Genomic DNA, 25458 nt, shown 5'->3' on the forward strand with positions numbered 1-25458 from the left:
CATCCATTTTCACTACACCGACGTTCGGCATGGCCAAACTCGAGGGAAATGTACTGCTCTACAACGTCACCCTTCTCGCTTGCCTGGGCTTCCTCCTTATCGGCTTTGGTATGAACATGTCATGGGAGACTCGTTCCGCTGGCTGGCTTGAGATCAGTCGCAGCGATGACATCCTTAAATCGGAGACAAAACTCTTGCTAATTCTGAATATCATTAGACAATGGCCTGATGGGTGAGATGAAGCCCGAAACACGCAAGATCTGGATCATACCAAGCTAACAGCCTCGTAGGTGGCTTGGTTAATGGTCGCTCTTTCGATACGACGTTCAACCTCGACACCTCCACGGCCTCGGGAGCGAACATCGTTGCATTAATAGTAGCTATCTACGAGGTGGGGTGCTTTTTTGGAGCCATTGTTACCGCTTTCATCGGCGAGACTCTCGGTCGGCGACGCAGTATCTTTGTGGGAACTGTTATCATGATTATCGGCGCCCTTCTCCAGGCTACATCCTACTACAGGTCTCAGCTCATCGTCGCTCGCATCGTCAGCGGCTTCGGAATGGGCTTCATCAACTCCACTGTCCCTGTCTTGATGGCCGAGTTCGCCCCCAAAGCCACCAGAGGCATTTTCGTCTGCGCACAACTCTCGACATTAAACCTGGGCATAGCGGTCGTCTACTGGATTGACTATGCCTTTGGAACAATCAAGAGTGGCCCAAGTTATGCTTGGAGAGTTCCTGTCATCCTCCAGTGTATCTTCCTCGTTTTAATGCTCATTGTACGTGGCGATCTTTCACCGAGACCGTGTCGGAGACGTATCGCTGACGTTTGTTGTCTCTCAGATCATTGCCATAATCCCCGAGACGCCCAGGTGGTACGATCGTTGCCTTCAGTTCACACCAGCCATAAAATTGCTAATTCCTCTAGGCTCGTTGCTCATAATCGACCTGACGAAGCCTTAGAAGTGCTCCGCCGCCTCAACCGGAAGAAGATGGACGATCAAATGATCGTCGACATCCATGCCGGCATCATCAACGCTGTTGTGGTTGAAAGTGCTGCTGGAACAGGCACGTGGAAGGACTTGCTGAAGAACGATGACATCCAGTCGCTGCGCCGCCTCTTGATTGCTTGCTCCATTCAAGCATTCCAACAGTTGGGAGGCATCAATGCCCTTATCTACTACTCGAATACAATGTGCGTTCTGAAGCTTGCTCTTGATGATTCGAGCGTGACTGACTCGACGTGCTTTGATCAGATTCTCCCAGAGCTTGAAATTCAGTCCCAATCTATCTGCATTGATGAGTGGATTTTTAAACACTTGGTGGGTCTGCTTTGACCAGCATTTCACTTTATATACTGACACTGCAACAGGTTCTTCATAGCATCCTTCATTCCCTGTATGATGCTCACAATTCTCGGCGCTTTGATACGCTTCTAACGTCCTCACAGGGTTCCTCATCGATCGTGTGGGCCGTCGGCCACTCCTCCTATCCATGGTATCCCTGATGTCCGCGGTAATGGTCGTCCAGACCGGCTTGATCTACAACGTGCAGAACAAGACGTCCATTGCCAAGGCGGCGGGTGCAGGAGCAGCCGCTATGCTGTTCATCTTCGAGGGCGCCTTCACCATTGGTATGCCTCCCTCCGTCCAAGACTGGGTTTTCCTATTAACGAAGTTTGTGCACAGGCTTTCAAGCAGTTGTATGGGTTTATCCAAGTGAGGTCTTACCGTTGAAGATACGCCAGAGAGGGTCGTCCATCTCGACCGCAAGCAACTGGATCATGAACTTCTTGATCGTGTACATCACGCCACCTGCTATCCAAAAGTAAGCACACTACCTCGAACCGGACCTCTCTGAAGACAGAGCTCCCACTAATGCATCCGCTATCAATCAGCATCGGCTACAAGACGTACATAATCTTCGCGGTGATCAATGCCGTGTTCGTTCCTATCGTCTACTTTTTCTACCCTGAGGTAAGGATTATGGGAGCTGCTATATCCAAAGACTATTCGCTAACAGATTCATGCACTCAGACCAAAGGTTTGGCCCTGGAAGACGTCGATCGCCTCTTCGCCAAACACGGAGGTGATGCTGAAAGGCGACTCAGCGCATTTGCGAACGAGCACCATGGGGTGGAGATAGCCAACGGTGGCGATATTGAGAAGCCAGTCAAGTATGCCACCTGATGCCCTGAATGACCGTACATGAAATATCATCGCTTTCAGTTCATCCCCGTGCTTTCAGACCGGGTTTCGCCACCATTTGGGTTCCGTCGACCACGTGACGCGCTTTGATGATATCCGCTGCCTGCAAGCGAGTCAGTCACGTCCACCTGCGCATAACATGAGTCTCATTGCAACTCACCTTCTCTGCAACCGCATAGACGGTCGCCCCTAGGCCCGCGCTGGGGATCAGTGGAATGATACTGGCATCGACCACACTCAGTCCCGTTGTTCCATAGACCCTCAACTCATTGTCTACAACCCCGCCGAGCTCCTGGGGCATCATCGCACAAGTCCCAGACACATGCCCAGTACTGCTTTCCGCATTACTCCGAATATGGATTCGCAGCCGCTCATCTTCAACGCCTTCGCTTGGTGGCGTGAAAGGCCTCCGGAACCCAAGCGCCGCACTTTCGCGCTCGTTCTCTTCCAAAGCGGCTTGCGCGGCGGTCATCGGCCAGCGCTCGACGGGCGTCAAGACAGACATTGCGCCCGTCCCCGCCCATACACGTGTGCGTTTGAGCGCGAGCATCATCATTTCCAAGTCGATGGGGTTGACGAGAGTCTGGAAGTCGACGAGTGGTGGCCCGTCGAGGGGATCCCATGGGTCGATGGAGACTGAGCCGCGCGCGAGCGGCTTTTGCAAGATGTGGAGGGCGTAAGAGTCGCCAGTGAGTGGCAGCTCCAACTGTGCTGATTTGTCGCTTGAAAGGGCTTTCAGGAGGAGTTCGCGCTGTTTGAAGAAGCCGGTAAGGAGTTCGGGACTTAGTGAGTACTCGCGAGGGAGGAATGCCAGAGTTGCTTCCAGATGTGCGGATTGCCATTGAAGCTGATCTGTGAAAAACGATGGTGGTGCGATGTCTGCTGCGGTGAACATTGATGCGACAGTGTGTGCCCCGGCGTATGGACCGGCACGTGTGCGATCGAACAGAGCCTGCATCTCTGCAGCGAAGGTGGCGTTGGTCGTCAGGTTCGTCGGAGTGTAAGCAAGGTCGGACTGGAAGTCGAAAGCAATGCCGGCGGCTGGGTGGTCTTGAAGATTCATGCCCACGCCCGGCAAGTCGATGCGAGGTTTCACGTCTGCTCTGAGCAACGTTTCTGTACGCCCTATTCCGCTTCTTTGCAGGATCAGCGACGAGTGCAGGCCGGCTGCTAATATGACCTCTTTGCGGGCGGTGATTGTCCTTGACTCGGTGATGTTGCGGCGTTTCACGACCACCCCATAAGCAGTGTTGCTCTCGTCCAGCAAGACAGACCGCACGCGATGGCCAGTCAACATCTCAAAATTCGGTCTTGACATGGCCGCATCCAGATGTCCAGTCACCGAATACGAGCGCGTCTGCGTCCTCGGATCCTGAGCCCGTGGAACCGAGATCATCCCATGCGCATCGCCGCCTGCGCCCTCCTTCGACTTCTGGATTCCCATTTCGTGCCAGCCTTGCATTTGAGGCATCAGTCCCGGCCACACCCAACCGGGAAAAGATACGTGAATGGGCCCGCTTCCACCATACGCCGCGGCCTCGTTAAACGTTACGTCGTGCTGCTCTTGCAACCGCTCACCTGGGGGCGTAAAGGTCACACTGCGTCGGAAATATGGCAGAAGACCATCCCAACCCCATCCAGGATTACCCAGTGCTTCCCAAGCATCGTAATCCTCGCGCGAGCCCCGGCTAAGCATCATGCTGTCGACAGTCGAGCCGCCTCCCGCGGTGGCTGCGGCGTAGACATTGGTGCGGCGGTTATTCAGGACGTTCTGCGGAACGGAGGTGTAGTTGTACATCAACTTGGGATCGTACAAAGCCCCAGCGCTGCTGTTGAAAGGCTGCCATGGTCGGGAGATGAGGGGATCGTCTCTGACAACTTCGCCGTACTCAATCACCAGGACTGTATGACCCGTCTCGCTCATGCGGTTGGCCACCACAAGCCCGCTCTGTCCGCCGCCGACAATGATAAAGTCGTAGACTTTGGTCTCATTGCGTTCTACTTCACTCCCGATCGGGCCGGACGGTCGAGGTCGAGCCTGTAGCCGGGAAGATTTTCGTCTTGAATTTATCTGACTGGATGAAGTTGAACGAAAGAGAAATATCCATGCCGCGACGGCGCACGCTAAGAAAAGAATGGAACGAAAAGCTAACCGACGCATCTTGAAGGCACACGTAAGAAATGCAAAGGGAGGGCAGTGTACATGTCCATTATTTGACAGGTCGCGGACTCACAGTACCCGTCGATCCGTCTCCTGACGATACAATGGCATCAGATGGCGAGCTCGCGCGCCAATTAGTCTACCTACGCCGTGTCTCGATCAATCTGCACTCGCGTAGTGTCCGGGGTGTAGTGGCGCCGCAATCTGCCAGCCTTGGCGAAGCATTGGCTAAATGGGGCAAGACCAAAACCTTATCCCTCAGCCTTGATTGAACTACAATAGACGCAAAAGGCGTGATCTGGAGAATATTACAAGCAGTACGCTGCAAACTAACGTGTACATTACAATCGTGTAGCGTCAGTTCTAATGGAGACAGAGAAATATCCCACCTCCGTCAATATTCGCGCCACGATGCAACACGAGCTTGTATCGAGATTGTCCGCGGCCTTGGCGACTCGCTAACTAGTACGGTACTGACTGCAGCTGTTCAGGGGGGTCCAATAATGGATCGCGTGATTGGTGGATCACCCCTATTCGAATAGCGCGCTGCAACATAGCTTATAGCCCCGCGCCCTGCTTTCGTATTGTTGCAGGGCTAGGCTTTACGATTTATCAGCAACGCGTTTTACGATGGACGACGCCAGAAGATGAATAGACTGCCACCAGGAAGGGGCAGGCTGCGGACGACCAGTGACGAGTTCTTTACATGATGCACCACCACACCCGTTCTGTGGAAGAGAAGGAGCTGGGGCTGCGAGCTCCGTGGGTTCCTGTCCGTACATCCAAGCAGTGAGTTTACTACTACACGTATACACTGCTCCGCAAGCTCAATAAACTGTCAAGGAACCGACCATCGTTCACCAGAATTCTCTCGGCGACTCTCCTACTCTTCTTTCTCGGATTATATGCCTCTCCAGCTTCAACATGGTCACGCGAGCAATGGCAAGATTCGATATTCGGAGTGACTCCCGCCAATGAGACACTTGGGTTCGGAGGAATCTTCCCAGTTGTGGCAGTGGGATCTCCAAGGAGAAAGGCACTACTTGAAAGAGCAGCCGTCACCGAGTTGAACTTGACCATCCCCGAACAAGTGGTGTGGACAGACGAGGATGTCCGACGCTTTCGAATCTTCCCCGAAGACAAATCGAGCGCAGGGAGGGGAAGCGTGACCGCGTGGCTGAGCCACCACGTTGCACTTCGGGCGTTCCTGGACTCGGGCCTTGAAACAGGTCTGATCCTCGAGGATGATGTGGACTGGGACATTCGTCTGCGGACGTACCAGATTCCGATTGCACAACGAGAAGCCAGATCGCTGTTCAATACGGGCCGGAGAGACGCCGGTAGCTACCCGTGGGGTCGTCCGGAAGGGTGGGACCTTTTGTGTAAGTCGTCGGAAGAAATCCCTCTTACCGTCCTACAACGTCTCCATGCTGACCTAAAAGATCTTGGTCACTGTATGGACTCATTCGACGACTGGGTGAAAGGCGTTGGGGTAGGGCACCGCCACCCTGAAGACCTCGAGAGAACAGAGCACAGAGTATACCGGGATCGCACGATGCTGGCTCCATCCGATCTGCATCCCTGGACGGCCTCGTTATTTACGTCATTCGACATACCCAAGGGCCACCGCATGCTTCACAGATCCGTGTTTCCGCTCTGCACCTTCGGATACGCCGTCACTCGGAAGGCTGCTGCGAAGATACTGACCACCATTGCGCCGCCAATGGAAATACCGAGCCGCCAAACTGGCGCGTACGATGTTGCGATCCTGAAGGGCTGCAATAGCGAGAACGGAGGGCAGCTCAGATGCTACAGTCTGCAGCCAGAACTGTTTCACCACATGCCTGCGAAGGCTGGCGATGGCATCGTTGCGAAGGCGGACGGGAATGAACGCAAGCCCGCGCTTCCCCCACTCGCTGTCGCAGGGATCCCACAAGACATGGTAGGTGTCACTGTCCTTGGGATGCGCCTATGCTGACCCTAAGATTGGTGTAGTACCGGAACGAAACGAGTAATATCGGCTGTGGGTTTTATAGCGGTGATTTCTACTTCGACGGAGACTTGGAAAGGCTGGAGTATCTGCGTACACAGGTGGTTCGACCGGGGCGCTGTCGTAAGCCTGGACGTGATGTTTCGTAGCTTACAGAAATGTGATTGCTTCCGATGTGTACGATTGAGAACGTGCTGTTCACAGACCCCCGCATCTCGCGCTAAAGTGGGGCGCGGAGAAGCCGGGGGGGGCGGAATTCGGCTCCATCCGAGGCCGCCTTTGGCCGCCTTGACGTGAAAACCGTGACCGTCTCTTGCCGTCTGCCCTCCGTCAATCGCCTCTAAGGACCGTGTCATCGTATTCTCGTCATGGAAAGTAGTGTGGCATACGATGCGGAGAGCCCTGGATCGTCCGGATCGGCAGTCGAGACACCGCCCAAAGGCGCGGCCCACTCGAGTGGAAGAGCTTCGAAGTCGGAGCGAGAGTAAGGCAGTGTGATCGTGAGGTGTGAAGCATGTGCTAATATCGGGTCAGGAAACGAACCTGTACGTAACCCTTGCGTTGCGACGATGTGCGCTGCAGCATGAGGAATGGGCCAAGCACAGTGCCCAGCCTCACTATCTCCCCTTCCGGCCAGATGGAACACAAGCTGAGTGAGGCCAGATCGAGCATGTCTTCATTGTCGGCAGAGAAAGTCGAGATGTGATCTGTAAGTTCAATTGCTGACAACATGGGAACACTCTCCTGCTGACCGACGTTCAGATACAGCAGTGGCGAACCAGGCCGGCCCCCATGCGAACGGTGCATTCGAGAGCAACACGAATGCATTCTCGGCGGCTCGAGACGAGGTGGGCGAAGAGTGAAACGCTCTCAGTCGGACCTGAATCACCCCGGTAGTGCAAGCACCGACGGCGCAGCGCTCGGAAACATCCTATCCCCCATGCCCATTGCTCCGCCCCGACGAGATGCCGCCGATGACCGAGTGCCGACATGGATCGACCGTGAATCACGTGTATTGCCGCCGCTCCGCCAGGACCCTCCCCAAGCTTCCATCCCGTCTGCCAAAATGACGGTGGATGACAGTGTTGCCGCCACTGACCTCCAGAATCCTGCGGACGCTCTTGAATTTCTCGCCAATGTTGCAGAGCGTGACTCGGGTTCCAACATGCTCCCACCGATTCAGGGATTCGGCAGATCACGTCAGTCGGCTACATCTCACGTACTGAACGACTCTGGTCGGCGCAGCGAGCAGCCGCAGTCAAGCGATGCCGTTGACTATCCGCCTCTGACACGGGGACTGATAACTTTTCAGATGATTCAGACGTTACTTGAGCGGTAAGTGACGCTCCAAGCAGGCAATCGCCCAGTTATCGCTGACGAATGTAGGTACGAGTCTCGATATCATCAATTCTTCCCCATATGCAGCCCCAATGTCATGCAGTATGAGCATCTGCAGACTAGCGCCGCCAAAGAGCCGCATCTACTTGCTGCTATACTCACGGTAGCCTCCAGAGACCAAAATGTAGGTGGTCCAGTAGCAGAGACTTACTACGACCATCCTCGCTGACCTATTCCTCGTACGAAAGGACTGGTGGCAGATACACGAAGCATGCTCGTCGCATATGCAGCAACTTATGGCGGACCTGGTGTACAGTGGTCGTGGAACGGTGGAAGCTGTCGAAGCCATGCTCATCCTCGCGGAGTGGGTCCCACGTCGGCCTCATGCAACCCAAGCCGTAGGCAGAGGTGAAGAAGATCAGGCAGCGTGGATGTTTGTGGGGGTAAGCCCTCTTGCTAAACCTCTTCACTTGCGCGTACGAGTACTGACCTTGTTCAGACTGCCATCAGATTAGGCTATCTGCTCGGTATCGACCGGACAGGCTTCCGAGGCGAGCACGATGGTCAGTCGCTGGAACTGAATCGGAAGCGTCTCGCTTGGGCCGCCTGCTACATGAGTGACAGACAAATCTCTGTCAGAGTTGGCAAAGCCTTCTGGTCTCGAGGTTAGTCCAGCTCTACCTGTTACAATGGTTCCTTATGCTCATACTCTATGCAGGTCCCGGCCCAATGACGGCCCTCCGAGCCGAGGACTTCCCCAGTCTCCGGACAAGACTAAATCAGGACGACTTTGCAGCAATCTTCCAGGCAAACCTCGAGCTCACTCAGCTCTTTTCCAATGCACACGACGTACTCTACGCAACCAAGGCTCGATCCAGCCAGTTGAACTTCGGCGGAGAGTATGTCAAATACATCGACGACTTTCGAGTTGCCCTACGCTCATGGCACAGTACTTGGGGCGTGTTCACCTGCTCGAGCCCATTGAAAGCCAGCCTCATACTTTCATACGAATATCTGCGACTGTACATCAATGCATTCGCCTACCAAGCCACGCTCAATCGATTGGTGGCACAGGTGCAAGCTTCCGCGAACGGGCAACCAACGCAGAAGCCCATGCACCCCTTCGGATCCGACTTGGCGAAAGAGCCAGACGCCCGCTTCATCTACGAGTCTCTGGATGCGGCGAAGTCATTGCTTAGCACCTTCAACAGCTTCGTGGATCCTCGCGAGACCTTCCGCTTCATGCCGTTGCGCTACTACTTGTACGTCATCTACAGCGCATGCTTCTTGTACAAGGCACGAGCGACGGGCGTCATGGGCGGTGATACACGTGGCTCCATCAAGCGGATGATCACCGACACCATCGATCGACTACAACAAGCCAGCGCCTGCGCCAACGATGTCGGAGATCGCTACTCGCGCCTCATTCGTCTGCTATGGCGCAAGCCTCCACCCCGGCAATCGGTAGCAGAGGGAGCAATGGACATCACCCGACCAAACACAGCTCAAGCCGGTCCAACGTCGAATGGCAACGGCATGCCACCCTTTGATCCCGCGATTTTCGACGGCAACGACGTGAATGCCTTCTCTTGGCTGGACCTGGGCGCGGTGGGAGACTTTGCGTTAACGAATAACGAGAGCGTCGGGAGTCTGGATGGTTTTGAGCACCTGAATGATAGTCCGACTGCGGGCTTTGCGGGCTTCGATGTGAATATGATGGCGCCGCAGTATAATTGGGAGACGGGGGTGACGTTCTAGAGGGGATTGTACGTACTGCGTGTTGGCAAGCGTATGACTAGCTGTAATAACACGGCTTGGAAGCTCGTTCATGCTTGCACACGTTCCACATTGATCCTCCTGCCTCTAACTCTCGCTCATTTGCCACTCCCGCTCTCCACACGAAGTTTGATTAATCTCGTCAAGCTTGGTCTGATCACCCGCAAGTATCGTACCTTGCCGCTTCGTTCAGTGTATCGGATGCTTGTTGTCTTGTATCACGACTTCTGCTTGGCCATATCCATCATCGAACGAGCGGTTTGGTCAGCGATAGCCAGGATCTGCTGTGCCGCTTGCTCCGCTGTATGCAGATTCTGCTGAGCCGCCTGCTGTGTTGTCTTTAACGTCCGCTGGGCTGTATCCAGAATTTGTTGAGAGGTCTGCCGGGCTGCCTCCAACGTCTGTTGAATCGTGAGGGTCATGTCGACAATCTCCTGCAGATCTGCGCGGTGCTCACGGCGAGGCTGGGGGCGCGCGGCTTGCAGATCCTGCATCCCCTCGCGGCATTCCGCAGTGCTCTGAGCGCTGTGCGAGGCCACCTCGCTTGTCACGCCTTTCTTTGGCTGATCTTGGTGACCGGTGTCATAGCGATTAACAGCCTTGCCATCTCCTTTCCACACCACACTCGCCAGCCGTCTACATGAAAGTTTCATCTTGGAGACGAGAGATTTGGCCTTGGCTTTCAGGATCGCCACGCCAGGCTTGTTCTTCTTGGGAGGTGGAGGTGTGGAGAAGCGAACGTGCCGACGAGTATCTGCCTCGCGCTTCCCGACAGTGGCTTCGCCAGATGCAAGACAATGGTGCGAATCTTTCGTATGCCTTGCTTGTTCACGACAAATCTGGCTGATCAAATTTTGCTGGGTATGTGCTGATGCTTGAGGAGCAGGCTGCCAGTCTTCATGGCAGAGATGGTGATCGGTCGATTTGGACTCCTCCTCCGAGCAGTGGCACTTCTCCCCGGAAGCAGCATGTTGAGATTCATTGAAAGCGTCCGCCAGTCGGCAAGACTCCATTATGCCTTCGAAAAAGGATCCAGTAGCGAGTGACAATTCACAGGCCTTGATGTAGACGCGATCCAGAATTTCAACATCTTGTTGCCGTGGCTTTGTTGGCATCTCGATTTGTAGCGACGAGAGTCCAGGCCAGACTTTTTCGGCCCAGCGGGTGGCCGACAGCGCGAAGCCTGGGGAAACACTTGTGACGGCCTGGTAGATCGAACGGGGCAGGCAAGGTGTGGAAGTAACGGCACAGTGAAACATCAACTGCATTGCAATTCCGGAAAGATCGGTCGGCTCATCAGGGATGCGTTGTAGGATGGCCTGGAAACTTTGTGCGATCATGAAGCGCTGTTCGTATGATGCACTCCAATCTGGTGCGGCATAGGTGAAAGGAGTCTTGAGGCCTTTGGCTGCGGCCTCCGTGGTGCGCGTATGGAAGTCGTTCTGGCTACCGCTAAGGTCGTCCGTTAGAGTGCCGAAACGAATCGAGTTGCCCACACTATACACGGTACACTCGTCAGCAAAGGATACCGAGGTATATGGTTGTTGCATTGGTCTCGCCGCGCAACACCTTCCAACAGTACTTGCGAGGCCGTCTATCGTTGCGTCGCGGGAGACCTCGCAACATGAACTTACATGTCAACTCGAAAATCTCGAAGCTTTGGGAGACTCCGCACGAGCCTGTTCAATGCTTGACCAGCAGTTCCTTGTCCTAGCATTACCGCAGTGGAAGTGGCTGGGTGAGGAATTGGTGGAGCAGCTCTTTGCGCGAACGGTTTGTCCTTCTTCATTTCTTCTGTCAACAGGTTGGTGGTGCCGAGCTACTCAACATGGTCAATAATGAACGGCAAACCGATGGAGCAAGACGCTCGATGATGCAACGCAACGAAAGACCAGCACACTCACAGATGGAATCTCAGAGTCCTCGTCTCGCGGTACTGCAATCTCATCGACTTCCAACAGCGGAGAGCAGCGGCGAAGTGGAAACGAGGCATTTTGGCCTGCGGATGAGTCGTTCCCAGAAGCATGGCCCGCTTCATTGTCTTGAAGCGTGTTGGATTGTGCTCTGCCACAAAGATTCGCAGCCGACGCTGCCTGCCCGTTCGTCTTGGGTGGCATGTTCGTAGGTGTTGCGAACAAGTCGTGTCGCCAACGCCCAGTGTGGTGGAGGAAGAAAATCTTCTTGGACGCTCTGCAAGAACAGGCAAAACAGGGTGGAGGTGTTGTCACCGTACAAATGCAGGGTGAATGAGCAAACGGGGAAAGCTTATGCAGCGCCACGTCGACATCGCTTGAGGCAAACGACAAACGGTGAATGAACGAAGCAAACTTTGACGTTGAACCAGCACCCATTTGATCCTTGTGCAGGTCGACACATACCACTGCTTTGGCCTGTGCTACTCTCATCTCGTTTCCCCTTACTTGGCCGTGCGAGGAAGGAGCGTAGGCATCGTGTCAAGGAAGGTGCGACCCTTTCCACCTTGAGCACGGTCCTTTGTCACTCGACCTCACAGAGCGTCGAAAGCCACGGAAGACCTCTCCTTATTCATCATCGTTTGAGCAATGTCGCACCAATCTGAACCCAAGGCCGATACAGGATTCCTCGAAGGATCTCATCAGCCTGGACCATCGGCCAACAAGCCCAAGAAGTCGGACTTGATGCAGGCATCGAACAATTTGTCGGAAGACGGCGCAGCAGCTCGTATAGCGAAAGTGGTGGACGCGCTGCCAGAGGGTCTCAGCAATGTCGCACGTTTTCATTATTACCTAGTGGAGCGCGTGAGTCTTTGCGCACCTCGCTGTTGTAACGAGATCTGACTTCCTTGCAGGCTCGTGAGGCGTACCGTCAAGGCGATCATGCCTCCTGCAAAGAGCAATGCCTCGAAGTCCTTCATCAGGCCTCTCTTCCAAACTACGCCTGCATCAAGACGCTCTTACTTCTATCTGGGGTAGTGAAGATCTCCGAGAGCTTCGTTCGTCTAGACGAGGCCATGGCCATCTGCGACGAGATCGAGGGACGCCGTGCAAACGATCCGGTCACTCCGAGGTTCCGGCAACTAGCTAAGGAGCTCCGCGAAGAGTTCACAGAGGCGTGGAATCTGGGGAAGAAGAGCCAGAAGGGCAAGACAGGGGAAGTCAGTGAGGCTACTGTCGGAGGGGTGCACGGAGTTCGCAATGCCGCTGAGACCGCGAAGAACCCGGGCACGGAGGTTCCAGCGACGGATTGAAAGGAAGATGGAAGATGATGTCCACCTGTTTCACTGGCGACCGGCATGTCGCCGGAGTAGATGGCAAGGGGCGTGGTGGTGCGTAGCGGAATGGACGAGATGAAGTCGCCGACCCCGACGGAGCTCCTCTTCGGCGCTGACTAAATGGATGGTGACCAGCGTACAAATGAAAGCATATAATTGACCCGCATAACACCGACCTGCAGCTTTTGCTTACCTTGCCTCCCCTTTTCTCCACCCGCTCGTCGGCGCATCTCGGCCTTCAAATAGGCCCGAACGCTCGCTTGTCGGCCAATGAAACTCGACCTCACTTGCTCACCTCATCAGCTGAATAATCGCCCTTCAGCCGTGCAGACGGGGACGGGGCTCGCAAATGCAGCGACGAGCTTCCCATCTAGGGATTATCAAGCAAGGCAACCGCACTCTAGACGTCGGCGCAGTATAAGTCCAGCCATTGTCTCCCCAACAATCCGCTGTCATCATCGCTCCTCCATCTCCCGACAATGGCCGCCGCATCCGCACGGAAGCCCATCCTCATCTCAGGCGGAGGCCTGGCATCTCTTCTTCTCGCCCGCTCTCTCCTTCGCTCCAAGATCCCTTTTGTGGTCTTTGAACGCGATGCTTCCCTCATCTTCCGGGCGCAGGGCTACCGCCTTCGGATGTCGAACGAGGGCCTGGACGCCATCGAGGAAGTGCTCGGACCCGGTTTTGACAAGTTCTGGCAGGCCACCAGCAAGACGGGTGGTGCCAAGGGCTTCGGTCTGTTGAATGCGGTCACGGGAGAGGACATTGAGCAAGACGGGACCACCCAAGTGTCCAAGGGGGAGCAGCAAGCGGCGGGCGGGAGCTATAAAGTTCCGGAGAAATTGGCGACGGAGAAGCTGCAGTCGAGGGGAGGCAAGACGATTGGGATCTCGCGTGGGGACATGCGTGCGCTGTTTATGGAGGGTTGCGAGCCCTTTATTCGATGGGATCATCACGTCGTCAGTTACGAGCTGACTGACCATGGCGTGAAAGCCGTCTTTGCCGACGGCTCTAAATCGGAGGAAGGCGAGATGCTGATTGGCGGCGAGGGCATCTACTCCAAGGTGGCCAAGCAGCTTTCGGACGGGAAGCTGAAGACGTACGACACGGGCGCGAGAGGTATTCACGGACAGTCACCGGCTACCGCGTTCAAGGGCTTGGGCGAAGGCGTCTGGCGATTGATCGACAGCACAAATCCCCAAGGCCAATCCTTCATCATCACCAACGTTCGCCCAGAGGATATGGACGACCCAAAAGCCGATCTTGGATGGACAATGAGTGCCACCCCGGGAGTCATCAATCCGCCCAACAACAACTTCCAAATCGTTGGTGAGACCGCAGCCAACATGGCCAAATCGCTGACTGCAAATTGGCATCCCAAGTACAAGCCGCTATTTGATGAGATGCGAGTGAAGGAGGCTGCGTTCTGGAAAATCACGTGCTCCACTCCTTCCGGCGTGCCTGTTTGGAAGAACGAAAACCGTGTGACTGTCATCGGTGATGCAGTACATTCCATGACTCCAGCGGGTGGAATTGGGGCAAACACGGCTATGCGTGATTCGGCACTTCTCGGGCGGTTGCTGGGGGAAGCTGGCGGGTACAAAGAAGGCCTTACAGCCGCGTATGAGGAGAAGATGAGGGTGTACGCGAGTGAGGCTGTGGCGCAGAGTTATGGGCTGGCCTCGAGCACGTTTCAAATCAAGATTGATGAGAACACGACGCCGGTGGTGGGGGCAGAGAGTAGAATTTAGAGGATAGACAGAATAACTCTTGCAATCGACTAAGAACGGACGGCTTTGTGCCATTCTTGTACAGCGAGCGCCCTGACGTCTTGTATAATCGAGTTCGGACTTTCCGCTGCTACGTAATGACCAGCATCGTCTCGCTCTGTTCCAATTAGTACGAACAATATTGTGTGAAGGCGGCAGACTGACCTTTATAAAACACCAAATTGCCCGTCCTCTCCACCGCTCGCTTGGAGGACGGCTCGGTGTCCCAGTAGAAGCTAGTATAGCCGAAAGGCACCGTGATTCGAATGGATGGGTCGATGGCGAACTCGGCGAAATGCTCGTGTCGAACGTTTTCGTAGTAGCAAAGCATGCTAGGCATGATTGTGCCGGTGAAGAAGTAGATTGAACAAGTGGCGAGGACATGCTGGGTCCAATAGCGTGTTTCCCACGATTCTGGGGCGGCGGCTTCGAGGTACTTTTCGCCGACGAACATCATGATGCCGATGGGGTTGTCGTGGAATCCCCAGCCGATTGTCATTGGGCGGGTGCGCATTTCTATGGCGTACTGTGGCATGTTAGACTCGAGATTGTGGGATGTTGTCAAGGAATCTGACCCCCATGTGGTTCTCCAACCAGTCGTCTCTATCGACGCGTCAGACGTCTATTCTCAAAGACGGGTTGTTGCTAATGACTTACACCCTGCCCTGGACCTCCAACTCGCGTGGAGTGTATTCGTTGCGCCCACGATGGTTAAGCTTGGGTAGAGGAGACGGAGCGAAATTGAAATGGATCAGTTTGCAGGAGTCGGTGTACCTGCAACCCATCCTGGTGTTGTAGCAACTAACGTCAGTACACGAAACGATCATGTCGAACAGAGGTAGATATTAGTGTCTTACTCGCGACCAATCCCTGTGTACTCGCGTCAGCTTGAAAAGTGTCCGCAGCCTTTGCTGGGATCCTGCGTCTGCGATGACTTACAGTGCGCCCAATCACCGCCGTGGAAATAGTATCTAAGAGAGCAATGTCAGTGTGACAGCCTTCAGCTACTGTCGGTCTCAGATCGCGTACTTATTATACCCAAGCCGTTTCATCAACGCATCAAAAATCCTTGCAGTGTCCTGCAACGTCCACTTTGACCGTGGAGGCCAATCGGAAAATCCGTAGCCAGGGAGAGAGGGTACAACGACGTTAAAGGCAGGAAGATCCTTGCTGGGTGGGTTTGCCAGAGGGCCCCAGACCTGATTGAACTCGTAGAAACTCCCTGGCCAGCCGTGACACATGATCAGAGGAATAGCATCCTCCCGAGGGCTCTTCGAATGGAGGAAATGAATCTTTATACCTTCGGGATGGTGGTACATGAAGTGTGGAGCGCTGTTGATTCTCTCTTGATGTTCGCTCCAATCGAAGTCATTGACCCACGCATCCCGAAGTTTTTTCGCCCATGTAGCGGGCGGGCAAAGTGTTTGTTAGACGAAATTCATCAACGGTTGATTGAGTGTGGGACCTACCCATATGCATCTCCATCCTGGGCTTCGGGGACAATGGGTTTGGGAGGGAGCCTTGTGTCTTCCAGTTTTCGTTTCAGCCGATCCACCTCAGCCTGTGGAATAGTCGGATCAAAAGGCTTGATGTCTTGAAGTTCGGCCATCACTAGGAGTCCACGTGGTTCAATGGAAAAGGCTGGACGTCAATGTCTACATGAGTTGAGGTATCTCCCCGCATTTGTCCAGCACGAGCCGCGGCGTTGGCGGGGTCGAATGGAGAAGCTCGATGCGGGGCTGACCACGCGCTCCGATTGGCCGGTGCGGCTTTTCTTGGCGCGACTTCATTGACGACACCTCTCGCGCGCGCCGGTCGAAAGCCATTGACCGGTAGACGTGCAATAACGATCAAGACAAGCGAGGCCACAAGCCTTGCGTTAGCGAGAGAACCGTGGCGCCGATTTTACGGGAGCTTTCGGAGGGACTTTTCAGTGGATTGCAAAAATTCTCGCTCGAAGCACCCAGAGTGGCGTCAGGATCTGGTTGTTAGCATCATAGCTGGTAGTGATTTTGTGGACCCGACCACCACCCGGATGCGCGCTTAATAACACCTGATACTGTGACATCCAACATGAGCGCTCGGTACGGCAGATTTTACTCTCTTCTGCACCAATCCATTCCCGCTTCTCAAAGACTCGTCCAACATACTCGACGAACGATGGCTTCTAAGGCAGGAGGAGCAGAATGCCCAGTGCACAATGTCGCTGGAGGTGGCACGAGGAACACGGATTGGTATGAGTTCAAAAGCCATCCCAGGTGGCAATTACCAGCAGTCACTGACATACGATCCTTAGGTGGCCCGAACAACTCCGTCTCAACATCCTCCGTCAGCACACCAATGTCACCAACCCACTCGACGACTTCGACTACCCCAGCGAGTTCAAAAGCCTTGGAAATGATTACTGGGAGTTGAAGAAGGATTTACATGCGTTGATGACCGACAGCCAAGACTGGTGGCCAGCAGACTTCGGACACTATGGCGGGCTGTTCGTCCGGATGGCCTGGCACAGCGCTGGAACATACCGTGTGTTTGACGGCCGTGGTGGTGGAGGCCATGGGCAGCAGCGTTTCGCGCCACTCAACAGGTAGGCGGTCCGGAAACATTTCTGTCTCTGCCAATGCTGATCCGCCCGTCAATAGCTGGCCTGACAACGTGAGCCTCGACAAGGCTCGCCGCCTGCTTTGGCCGATCAAAAACAAGTATGGAACGCGCATCAGTTGGAGTGATCTCATGCTGCTCACCGGCAACGTCGCCCTCGAGTCCATGGGTGTCAAAACCTTTGGATTCGCCGCCGGCAGAAACGATGACAACGAAGCTGATGAGGCAGTATACTGGGGCGTAAGTGCACTCTAGAGAGCTCGTCCGGCTGTTCCGAGACCAATCGCAGTGATAATCTCGCTGGTGAGGCTTGTATTTGCCAGCGAAATCACGTGATTGGTCAGAGCACGTGACTTATTCTACCCAACATTCTCAATAGTGTACAAAACACTCGCTAACCTTCAAAACCTTGCAGGGAGAGGCCACATGGCTTGGCAATGAGGTCAGATATAGTGAAGGCCAGCCTGGTCCGGATGGCCACGGCGTCGTAGATGGCGACCAATCTAAGATAGATCACTCGGACATCCACTCCCGCGACCTCGAAAAGCCTTTGGCCGCCGCCCACATGGGTCTGATCTACGTCAATCCCGAAGGCCCAGACGGCGTTCCGGATACCAAAGCATCGGCCCGCGATATCCGCACCACTTTCAGCCGTATGGGGATGGATGACGAAGAAACAGGTCCGTCCACCGAATACTTGCATCCTGTGGAATCACGCTTACATTTTCCTAGTCGCCCTCATTGCGGGTGGCCATACCTTCGGCAAGACTCACGGCGCTGCATCATCCGACCACGTCGGCAAGGAGCCCAACGCTGCAAGCCTCGAAGAGCAAGGCTTCGGCTGGCACAACAGCCACAAGACTGGCAAGGGTCCCGACACGATCACTTCTGGCTTGGAGGTGACATGGACAAGCCAGCCCACCACTTGGACGAACGACTACCTCAAATACATGTGTAAGTCATTAGGAACCACCCCCGTTCCTGTTACACTTATTGTCCTACGGTGTATCCATGCTGACCCTTAAACTCAAGATGCCTTTGAGTGGGAGTTAGAGAAGAGTCCAGCTGGAGCTTCGCAGTGGGTGGCCAAGGGCGCGGAAGCCACAATTCCCGATGCCTATGATGGTATGTTAAGGCCCCCCGCTCGGTAGTGTTGTCCATTTGCCCCGAGACATACTACCGCATTGGGAACCTCCTCCAGCGGATCTGGATCCATGCTGACCCATAAAATTGCTAGGAAATGTCAAGCACAAGCCTCGCATGCTTACCACAGATCTTGCGCTCCGCTACGGAGACGAGAACTACGACAAGATCTGCCGCCGATTCCTCGAGAACAACAATGAGCTTCATGACGCCTTTGCACGGGCTTGGTAAGCGCTGGTAATCAGCACCTTTATAAAGGATTCAGGGCTAACATTCGGGATCTAGGTTCAAGCTCCTGCACCGTGATATGGGGCCACGTTCGAGGTCCGTTTCCTTCGGAGACCTTGCTTAGCTGCTTCGAGATCGATCGCAACGGTGGCTCCGCCGGTGGCGATCATAGTTGCCACCGGTAGCAGCTTCGCGTAGTTGATCTCTCAGCACTGGGCTTGTTCCTAACCAATACTCATGAATGACAACAAGCACGTGCTAACCCTAGAGTTGCAGGTGGTTCGGCCCCGAGATCCCATCCGAAGTCTCTCTGTGGGAAGACCCGCTGCCAGAGCATGATGGCCCGGTCATCGATGGTAAGTCAGAACGGGCTTCAAAGCTGGGTGACGAACTTGCTAATGGATCCTGCAGAGGCGGACATCAAATCTTTGAAGCAGAAGATTCTCGCTCTTGGACTGCCGCTGAACCATTTCATCCTTGTGGCTTGGTCTTCAGCCTCGACTTTCCGTGGTACTGACTATAGAGGTGGAGCCAATGGCGCACGCATTCGACTAGCTCCACAGACAAGCTGGCCGATTAACAATCCTACGCCTGGTCCTCAAGGCTCGATCCTTCAGGAAGTCTTGCGCGGACTTGAAAATGTCCAACACGAGTTCAACCAATCTGGGAAGAAGGTCTCCGTGGCCGACCTGATTGTACTTGCCGGAAGCGCCGCTCTTGAGAAAGCCTCCGGCGTGAGCGTGCCTTTTACTCCAGGTCGCGTTGATGCCACCCAAGAACAGACGGACGAGACCGGCATGGCCCATCTTGAGCCACATGCCGACGGCTTCCGCAACTACGGCAAGAGCACAAGCCGTGTGAGCACGGAGCGCATGCTCATTGACCGCGCACAACTGCTCGGACTCTCCGCTCCTGAAATGACTGTCCTCGTTGGTGGGCTCCGCTCCCTCAACGCCAACTGGGATGGCTCAAGCTATGGAATCTTGACCAAGGTAAGCGTATTGAAAGCGTTGCTGTATTAATAAGCACTAACGCGATGACAGAACCCTGGCACGCTGTCAAACGACTTCTTCAAGAACCTGCTCGATATCAATACGGAATGGAAGCAAGGCAAGAACGGCGAGGTCTTTGAAGGCTTTGATCGCAAGACGGGCGAGAGCAAATGGCAGGCGTCGAGAGTAGATCTTGTTTTCGGCTCCCAGCCGGAGTTGAGAGCTATTGCGGAGGTCTATGCCAGCGACACGGCAAAGGACAGGTTCGTCCAGAAGTTTGTTGCGGCTTGGACGAAAGTCATGAATGCGGATCGCTTCGACCTCCGCTCACAGCCGGGAGCAAGCAAGGAGCACGCTCGTTTGTAGGTGGGAACGTTTACGAAGCTAGAAACTGCGTACTGGGTTCGTTGAAGTATTACATGCCTACGTTCATCGTTCCATTACCCCCTGTCGCCCCCAATACTCTCTACCGAAACGGTAGTAGTTGGAGTCCAACGCATCCATGGCCCCCTGTTGCTTTTTCGCACGCTCTTCGGCCTCTCAAGCCTTACGTGCCTGAGCCCCATTGCCATCGCCGGAAATTCGATGAGTTTGAGATGGTCTTGAAGTGCGGCGTGAAGGAGAGGAACAATTGGGCCGTCGTGGTCAAATGTATTCGGAGGGATGCGTCCACTCACATGCTGCAATTCGTATTGTGCGCGGATTGCGTCCATGAACGCTGTGCGTTTCTTCATGTTGATCGGGACTGTCGCGAGCAGCGATTCAACTTCCTTGTCGGACGCCGGTGCCGCCATGCAAATATACCAGTCCTTCTCGCACGCCTGTCAGGGATTAGCTTCGCCCCACTTTTTAGGCGGGGATCAATTCACCTCTTGCACAGTCCGGAAAGGGATGTTCGTCACCCGCTTGTCATCCTCATACATCGTCCACACGTCGAAAGACTGCGCCTCGAACTCCGTCGTCTTCTCCTCCGACGCGTCCTGCTGCGGCTTGCGTGCATCCGCTGCCGATGGTGACCCTCGCTCATAGGCCAGGTAGTGGCCGAAGTCGACGCTGTTCCCAATGTGGCGCAGAATCCATTTGATGTAGTACGGCCTTTCGCGGCCGGCCATGGCGAAAAGACGTTCCGGGAGCGATATGGCCGTCCTGACTTTGCTCTCGCCACGGCCGTCGAAGCGCTTGAGTTGGATGACGATTTCTGGGCCAAGGGAGTCCTGCGCGGGCTCCAGGCCTGTAGCCCTGCCGTGGATCGTGTCGGCCTCGCATTTGCCACACCTCTTCTCCACTTCCTCGACTTTGACCATCTGGTCAAGCAGTAGTGAGGTCAGCGACGTAGCGGGGGTCGACTCTTCTAATCCGATCGAGTAGATGACCTCTTCCTCGCTGGGACCATGGCTCTCGAGGTCGCAATCGATGCACCTGTCCTGTGCAGATTGTTAGCCTTTTCCGCGAGGAATCATCTTCGATTGTCATACCTTGCTCACGATGTTGTGACCGAACGCCGTGCGCGGTATCTGCCGGAGTTGTCAGCAAGTTCTTCGCGATGACATGCCTATGGATGAATCATGTACCTCTCCCAATCCGTCCATCATCACGTGTCGAAAGAACTCCTCCGCGTCTTGCTGTTTTCCGGGCACGTACTGGCGTAGGGAATGGTCCTTTCCGAAATGCGTCCAAAGCTGCTGCAACAAATGCTTCGAACCGTCGAACGACTTCGCTTTGATGGCCTGGATTAACTCGAAGAGCTTTTGTCCTAGCTCTTCATTGCCAGCCGGGGGAGCTTCTCCGCCGTGGAGCAAGACGTCCGGGGCCCGCTTGCTCGACAGTATCAGGCGAAACATGCCATTCTGATAGCATGTATTGCCGCCATTGAAGACACCCGTCTGCGTCTTCGTGTTCCCGGATTGAGGTTCGGCGCCCTTGAAGTACCTTTGACCGCCGGGGACGATACCAGGTTCGCGGGGCAGGCCTCGCTTTGCGCCTTCTTCGATAATCGTGTTGATGTTCTCTAACGGGAGGCCTTGCAATTGTCAGTGCACTTCCGCGATGGCGTTATAGGGATGTTCAACTCACCGCCAGCCTCGTACACCGGCTTGAATGCTACGGCCAGCAGACAACGTGCATTGTCATCGAGCCTCATGTCTCGGAACAGGCCTGTCAGCATCTCGTCCAAGCGATGCGCGAGCGTGTTTGAATAGTGTTCGGACTGTGGAGAAGGTGGGAAGTGTTCGTCTGGGCGCCACTCTCGTGCAGCCTCGCGGATACGCGCTCCGATCTCACTGTCGTTGGAAATGTCTTCGTCTTCTCCGTAGAAAACGGGCAAGAAGACCGATACAATCCGGTAAAAGCCTCGATCTTTCAAGCAATCGCCTACGATGACGGATAGTGAGCTCCTGCCCATGGCATAACCAGTTTGGTTCTCGATACGACTTACACAGATCTTTGACATCCTCTTCGGACACCTCTGCCCCGTTGGCGACTTGCTCACGGAATTTCTCGCACTCCTTCTGCAAGGCAATTGTCTCCTTCAAGCCTTTGGAGATGTCGAACTTGCTGAATCGATCCATCTTGGAGGTCATGGCTGGCGGTAGTCGGTGGTCTGTCTTCAAATGAAAGTCTGGTCAGCAACTGCAGAAGAGTCCTGCCTTGAGCGTCGGAGGACGGTTACCTTTGTCACCTAAGTGGTGAATTTCATCCAGTGACTTGGGCAGTCACTTCATGAAACGGGGACAGGGCGGGTGTGAATGGCGGGGAGTGAAGAGTCAAGTTCGGTTGAAAGACCGGTGGTGTGAAGACACGAGAGCTCGCAGTGGATTGATCGAACCAGTCTCAGCACAATCGCCGGTGTAACAGTCAAGTTTTGATTGGAAGGCTACGGACAAAAATCGAAAACATACTTCCCGGACACTGCGTTTGCAGACCTGCATACAAACGGACAATTCGAACAAACGGGCACGTGCATGCTTCAAGGCAACGAAGACCATTCACACAAGAACATTCAAGGGCCAGCAAACACATGGCAACGCCACCGACATTCGCTCAAAGACCTTCGCCACGACCATCTTCGCTCAGTCCATCATCCTGCAGCGCATCGTACAAATCACTCGCCTAGCTTGGCCGTACCTCTACGCCATGGACAACGAGGCACAGGAAGGGGATGAACGTGAGCGAGGGCCTAAGGACGGCAAGAAACCGGGCAAAGACGGCAAGAAGAACACATCGATCCCCAAGATGTGGCAGCTCGGCAAAGACTACCAAATCTACGACCCTTCCGATAGCGTGGCCTTCCTCAAGAAGACCATCAGCATGACTACGGGCAGGGCGATGCCCTTCGCATGGCAGTTAGCGCTCGTGGCCAACGACGCACTGAACGTGAGTGGCTAGGCTGACATCTGGGTCAACACCTCTAACTAACGTTGTTGTCCCAGGTTGAGTCGAAACACCTCGGCGTGGACGGGATGTTTTTCGTGTCCTACGGGGCCTTCTACCCCAAGGGAGACAGTGCCGATCGCATGCCTGAGTCGAAGCAATACATATTCGGGCCTCAGCTGTTCTTCGCTCGATTCCCCCAATTGGTGAGTGCGCTCGTCTACCCAATGGCTGTGGCTATCAACCTTCGCAGCCACCTGGCCATTCTTCAAACAATGTATCATTTGCTGACTCTCGATTCGTCACAGGGTTCCGAGAGAGAGCTGTGGAAGAACAAGTCGCCTGAAGACAAGATCCACCTCAGCAGCCTGTATTGGCTTCATCAACGACTGTCCAATCAACATCCCGTCCTCCCAATCTGGTGCACCCGAAGCAAATACTCTGCCGACATCGAGACACGCATCTCCCCGTTCCCCAACGCAGCTTCCTTTGGAGAGAACCTCTCCTCAAAGCCCCAGACTCGAGATACTACGACCGATGCGACAGGACGGACGAAAGGGCTTTACGTGGACCTAATTCAGGACCAACTCCTTTGTGCTTCTGCTCAGGACTATCGCGAGCGGTGTTCGGACGGCCCTCGTGGCTATCTAGTACCCTCAAGTGTCCAGACAGACCAGGAATGGAGGGACCAGCAGCTCCTGGACCAGCAGAATCCGATTGCTGCCTTCATCCGTGCGGTCGGCAAGGCGTACAACGACACTCCCGACGACCTAATAACCTACCAACACGCTCGCCAGTGGGCTCCTGTTGCGGAAATGCTCTACGTCAAGGACGCCGCGAAGATTGTCATCACTGCTGAAAATCATGAGAAGATGACCGCCGACTGAGGAGGAGGATCTGCTCAAGTTGAGGGATGCTGCAGGTTCGACACTGTACAGCTTCTGCCATACTTTAAAGGAGCCGAACAACCGAGTCGCGTGAGGTGTGGCGGTACAAACAGCGAAAGATGAAATCCGCAGGACAGAAACAGGACGAAGAGCAGGAGGGGTAAGGGGATGGTTGTAGTCGTTGATGATCCCGTTCAAAGTCCACGCTTTGTCTTCGTAACGAACTTCTTCAACTCTAATTTCTACTTTATCACTCTTCATCAGGAATGTCATCGTCCGACCCTTCAAAGCCTTCCAGACCTTCAGAGTCGTCCGACTCCGACTCATCCTCCTCATCCCGCTCCTCATCCCGCTCCTCTGCTTCGCTCCATTCACTGATCACAAGCCACCTCACCTTCTGAGCCGTCTTGCTCTCCCGGCGATCGGCCTTTGCCATAGCGTCGCCCGACCGCTCAGTCTTCTTCGCCACCTTCCTATCCCTCTTTGCCTCCACCTTAGCGATCTTCCTTCTCAGCTCCTCCTTGCTCGCCGAGGGCTGACTGTCCTGCGTTTCCAACAGGTCCAGCTCTTGCTGGAGCTTCGAAACCTTCCGATCACCCTTGAGCTGCTTCCTCTCGGCGCCTGCCGTTTTCTTAAAGGCCTTCGCTCGCTTTTTGGTCATTTTTCTGGATTGCTTTCGTTCCATCCTCGCGGCTTGATTGGCGCCCATCTTCCGCAGGAAGTTATCGGGCTTCACTTGCTGTGGCATATCGAAGTCAAGGGGCTGGACATAACCCTCCAGGGCTCGTACTCGCCGCACTCGCGGGTCGTCTCGATCGGGCATCTCCTCGGCCATCGCCTTGGCGGCTTGCTTCGATGAATAACGGGAGAGGTCATCCGGCTGCTGCTCGATGTCTGGCAGCTGCAGCTTCTCGTGAGGGTAGTGTACTTTAGACGCCATCTTCTTCGTTGTAAGGACGTTGAGATGAAGTCCCGCCGGGTGGAAGAGATTCGCGTTCATCGCTTTGACGTATGCCCTGGTTCGCGCATATGAGGTTGCGGCAGATGCGACTCCAGAGGCGACTTGCAATCCGATGCCGGCCCATTGCACGGGATCAAGACCGTAGAACATTCCCATCACGCCACCGACGACGCTGGCCCCTTGATATAAGGGGTGGGCTTGAAAAGATTTAGTGTTTGCTCAAATGAAAAGGGGAGGCGATATCACATACCCACGAACGCCTCGTTGAGCCCGTCAATAAAGGTGGCAAACGTTTCCTTGTCGATGCCATGCTCTGCTAGCCCTGGAGCATACGCTCTAACGAATGGGGAAAAGAATGCCCCCTTCCAGGTTTTACTAGTTTCTATCCTGAATCAGCAGGCTGTATGCGTAGGAGTTGGAAGGGCAGAACCCACGGGGAATGACAACAGGCAATGGCATTCCATGTCGTGAGGCGGAGACAGAGGGTGCTATGGTGAGATCGTGCGAGAGTGATGATTGTAGCCGGTTGTCACTGTCCGTCGGTTTGAGGGAGGGCGAAAGTGATCGGGGCTGGTTGTCGTGTCCCGCCTGCAGTGTTCGTGCGTTCAGCTGTTGGAATTGAAGACGTAGCGCTTCATCCTCAGGCTGTGTCTTGGGTTGGAGAGTATGTGATGATTTATCGTCGGAGTACAGTGGTTGCTTCTCTGGAGGGAAGCCAGTCGCTTGCTCGTAACTTGGGGGGTTCGACATGGTTCAATGAGATGTTGAGAGAGTAGATGGTAGAGAG

The 25458-nt window shown here is 54.7% G+C and overlaps 12 protein-coding genes across 12 annotated transcripts; 6 read left to right on the top strand and 6 right to left on the bottom strand.

Annotated features, from left to right (window-relative positions):
- Nucleotides 1-29: 29 nt before the first annotated feature.
- Nucleotides 30-2188, top strand: BDY17DRAFT_319931 (general substrate transporter; the record flags this gene model as incomplete). The annotated part of the gene is made up of 11 exons (XM_033736359.1): nucleotides 30-108; nucleotides 218-232; nucleotides 291-778; nucleotides 843-874; nucleotides 928-1194; nucleotides 1256-1321; nucleotides 1372-1397; nucleotides 1450-1632; nucleotides 1688-1826; nucleotides 1897-1975; nucleotides 2036-2188. 11 exons carry the CDS (start codon nucleotides 30-32, stop codon nucleotides 2186-2188), a joined length of 1527 nt encoding a protein of 508 aa, XP_033593953.1.
- On the bottom strand, nucleotides 1897-4506 carry BDY17DRAFT_10293 (uncharacterized protein). Its single transcript, XM_033729135.1, has 2 exons — nucleotides 2367-4506; nucleotides 1897-2309 (listed from the first exon to the last, which is right to left on the bottom strand). The coding sequence occupies exons 1-2, from the start codon at nucleotides 4365-4367 to the stop codon at nucleotides 2229-2231; spliced, it is 2082 nt and encodes a 693-aa protein (XP_033593954.1). The 5' UTR covers nucleotides 4368-4506; the 3' UTR covers nucleotides 1897-2228.
- Nucleotides 4507-4879: 373 nt separating this feature from the next.
- On the top strand, nucleotides 4880-6535 carry BDY17DRAFT_288873 (uncharacterized protein). Its single transcript, XM_033732262.1, has 4 exons — nucleotides 4880-5156; nucleotides 5211-5749; nucleotides 5810-6309; nucleotides 6363-6535. Exons 1-4 carry the CDS (start codon nucleotides 5074-5076, stop codon nucleotides 6504-6506), a joined length of 1266 nt encoding a protein of 421 aa, XP_033593955.1. The 5' UTR covers nucleotides 4880-5073; the 3' UTR covers nucleotides 6507-6535.
- BDY17DRAFT_337215 (uncharacterized protein) lies at nucleotides 6525-9274 on the top strand (the record flags this gene model as incomplete). The annotated part of the gene is made up of 9 exons (XM_033737951.1): nucleotides 6525-6841; nucleotides 6892-6902; nucleotides 7021-7066; nucleotides 7120-7692; nucleotides 7744-7879; nucleotides 7944-8138; nucleotides 8195-8360; nucleotides 8414-9159; nucleotides 9200-9274. Exons 1-9 carry the CDS (start codon nucleotides 6726-6728, stop codon nucleotides 9272-9274), a joined length of 2064 nt encoding a protein of 687 aa, XP_033593956.1. The 5' UTR covers nucleotides 6525-6725.
- A 315-nt stretch (nucleotides 9275-9589) lies between these two features.
- On the bottom strand, nucleotides 9590-12093 carry BDY17DRAFT_10555 (uncharacterized protein). The gene is made up of 3 exons (XM_033729155.1): nucleotides 11376-12093; nucleotides 11106-11290; nucleotides 9590-10968 (listed from the first exon to the last, which is right to left on the bottom strand). Exons 1-3 carry the CDS (start codon nucleotides 11874-11876, stop codon nucleotides 9690-9692), a joined length of 1965 nt encoding a protein of 654 aa, XP_033593957.1. The 5' UTR covers nucleotides 11877-12093; the 3' UTR covers nucleotides 9590-9689.
- Nucleotides 12094-12880, bottom strand: BDY17DRAFT_10554 (uncharacterized protein). Its single transcript, XM_033729153.1, has 2 exons — nucleotides 12265-12880; nucleotides 12094-12194 (listed from the first exon to the last, which is right to left on the bottom strand). The coding sequence occupies exon 1, from the start codon at nucleotides 12742-12744 to the stop codon at nucleotides 12382-12384; it is 363 nt and encodes a 120-aa protein (XP_033593958.1). The 5' UTR covers nucleotides 12745-12880; the 3' UTR covers nucleotides 12094-12194; nucleotides 12265-12381.
- An 8-nt stretch (nucleotides 12881-12888) lies between these two features.
- On the top strand, nucleotides 12889-14514 carry BDY17DRAFT_288882 (uncharacterized protein). Its single transcript, XM_033732263.1, has one exon. The coding sequence runs from the start codon at nucleotides 13201-13203 to the stop codon at nucleotides 14470-14472; it is 1272 nt and encodes a 423-aa protein (XP_033593959.1). The 5' UTR covers nucleotides 12889-13200; the 3' UTR covers nucleotides 14473-14514.
- On the bottom strand, nucleotides 14502-16326 carry BDY17DRAFT_342157 (Alpha/Beta hydrolase protein; the record flags this gene model as incomplete). The annotated part of the gene is made up of 8 exons (XM_033738008.1): nucleotides 15960-16326; nucleotides 15520-15906; nucleotides 15430-15461; nucleotides 15348-15360; nucleotides 15148-15276; nucleotides 15066-15093; nucleotides 14656-15016; nucleotides 14502-14608 (listed from the first exon to the last, which is right to left on the bottom strand). The coding sequence occupies exons 1-8, from the start codon at nucleotides 16097-16099 to the stop codon at nucleotides 14502-14504; spliced, it is 1197 nt and encodes a 398-aa protein (XP_033593960.1). The 5' UTR covers nucleotides 16100-16326.
- On the top strand, nucleotides 16327-19858 carry BDY17DRAFT_288886 (heme peroxidase). The gene is made up of 11 exons (XM_033732264.1): nucleotides 16327-16724; nucleotides 16787-17077; nucleotides 17133-17331; nucleotides 17507-17771; nucleotides 17824-18045; nucleotides 18124-18216; nucleotides 18329-18461; nucleotides 18520-18558; nucleotides 18739-18818; nucleotides 18874-19454; nucleotides 19506-19858. Exons 1-11 carry the CDS (start codon nucleotides 16564-16566, stop codon nucleotides 19818-19820), a joined length of 2379 nt encoding a protein of 792 aa, XP_033593961.1. The 5' UTR covers nucleotides 16327-16563; the 3' UTR covers nucleotides 19821-19858.
- Nucleotides 19859-19869: 11 nt separating this feature from the next.
- BDY17DRAFT_319939 (uncharacterized protein) lies at nucleotides 19870-22033 on the bottom strand (the record flags this gene model as incomplete). The annotated part of the gene is made up of 7 exons (XM_033736360.1): nucleotides 19870-19920; nucleotides 20132-20275; nucleotides 20324-20878; nucleotides 20930-20968; nucleotides 21026-21474; nucleotides 21528-21824; nucleotides 21889-22033. The coding sequence occupies 7 exons, from the start codon at nucleotides 22031-22033 to the stop codon at nucleotides 19870-19872; spliced, it is 1680 nt and encodes a 559-aa protein (XP_033593962.1).
- A 553-nt stretch (nucleotides 22034-22586) lies between these two features.
- On the top strand, nucleotides 22587-23710 carry BDY17DRAFT_319940 (uncharacterized protein; the record flags this gene model as incomplete). The annotated part of the gene is made up of 3 exons (XM_033736361.1): nucleotides 22587-22826; nucleotides 22883-23029; nucleotides 23132-23710. The coding sequence occupies 3 exons, from the start codon at nucleotides 22587-22589 to the stop codon at nucleotides 23708-23710; spliced, it is 966 nt and encodes a 321-aa protein (XP_033593963.1).
- A 239-nt stretch (nucleotides 23711-23949) lies between these two features.
- Nucleotides 23950-25454, bottom strand: BDY17DRAFT_342161 (uncharacterized protein). The gene is made up of 3 exons (XM_033738009.1): nucleotides 25106-25454; nucleotides 24922-25053; nucleotides 23950-24868 (listed from the first exon to the last, which is right to left on the bottom strand). Exons 1-3 carry the CDS (start codon nucleotides 25419-25421, stop codon nucleotides 23961-23963), a joined length of 1356 nt encoding a protein of 451 aa, XP_033593964.1. The 5' UTR covers nucleotides 25422-25454; the 3' UTR covers nucleotides 23950-23960.
- Between the last annotated feature and the right edge of the window lie 4 nt (nucleotides 25455-25458).

This window comes from Neohortaea acidophila (assembly GCF_010093505.1).
Source record: "Neohortaea acidophila strain CBS 113389 unplaced genomic scaffold BDY17scaffold_1, whole genome shotgun sequence".
NCBI lineage: Eukaryota > Fungi > Ascomycota > Dothideomycetes > Mycosphaerellales > Teratosphaeriaceae > Neohortaea > Neohortaea acidophila.

Bases quoted from the DNA above. Each gene is read 5' to 3' on its own strand.
- BDY17DRAFT_10293 (XM_033729135.1), bottom strand. From the start codon at position 4,367: ATGCGTCGGTTAGCTTTTCGTTCCATTCTTTTCTTAGCGTGCGCCGTC. The intron at 2,310-2,366 runs GTGAGTTGCAAT...ACTCGCTTGCAG, and splicing joins TCTATGCGGTTGCAGAGAAG to GCAGCGGATATCATCAAAGC.
- BDY17DRAFT_288873 (XM_033732262.1), top strand. From the start codon at position 5,074: ATGATGCACCACCACACCCGTTCTGTGGAAGAGAAGGAGCTGGGGCTG. The intron at 5,157-5,210 runs GTGAGTTTACTA...TAAACTGTCAAG, and splicing joins CCTGTCCGTACATCCAAGCA to GAACCGACCATCGTTCACCA. The intron at 5,750-5,809 runs GTAAGTCGTCGG...CTGACCTAAAAG, and splicing joins GGAAGGGTGGGACCTTTTGT to ATCTTGGTCACTGTATGGAC.
- BDY17DRAFT_10555 (XM_033729155.1), bottom strand. From the start codon at position 11,876: ATGAGAGTAGCACAGGCCAAAGCAGTGGTATGTGTCGACCTGCACAAG. The intron at 11,291-11,375 runs GTGAGTGTGCTG...CATGTTGAGTAG, and splicing joins AGGACTCTGAGATTCCATCT to CTCGGCACCACCAACCTGTT. The intron at 10,969-11,105 runs GTAAGTTCATGT...TACCGTGTATAG, and splicing joins CGAGATTTTCGAGTTGACAT to TGTGGGCAACTCGATTCGTT.
- BDY17DRAFT_10554 (XM_033729153.1), bottom strand. From the start codon at position 12,744: ATGCCGGTCGCCAGTGAAACAGGTGGACATCATCTTCCATCTTCCTTT.
- BDY17DRAFT_288882 (XM_033732263.1), top strand. From the start codon at position 13,201: ATGGCCGCCGCATCCGCACGGAAGCCCATCCTCATCTCAGGCGGAGGC.
- BDY17DRAFT_288886 (XM_033732264.1), top strand. From the start codon at position 16,564: ATGAGCGCTCGGTACGGCAGATTTTACTCTCTTCTGCACCAATCCATT. The intron at 18,046-18,123 runs GTAAGTCATTAG...CTTAAACTCAAG, and splicing joins CGACTACCTCAAATACATGT to ATGCCTTTGAGTGGGAGTTA. The intron at 19,455-19,505 runs GTAAGCGTATTG...ACGCGATGACAG, and splicing joins GCTATGGAATCTTGACCAAG to AACCCTGGCACGCTGTCAAA.
- BDY17DRAFT_342161 (XM_033738009.1), bottom strand. From the start codon at position 25,421: ATGTCGAACCCCCCAAGTTACGAGCAAGCGACTGGCTTCCCTCCAGAG. The intron at 25,054-25,105 runs GTGGGTTCTGCC...GATTCAGGATAG, and splicing joins ATTGCCTGTTGTCATTCCCC to AAACTAGTAAAACCTGGAAG. The intron at 24,869-24,921 runs GTATGTGATATC...AATCTTTTCAAG, and splicing joins GCTCAACGAGGCGTTCGTGG to CCCACCCCTTATATCAAGGG.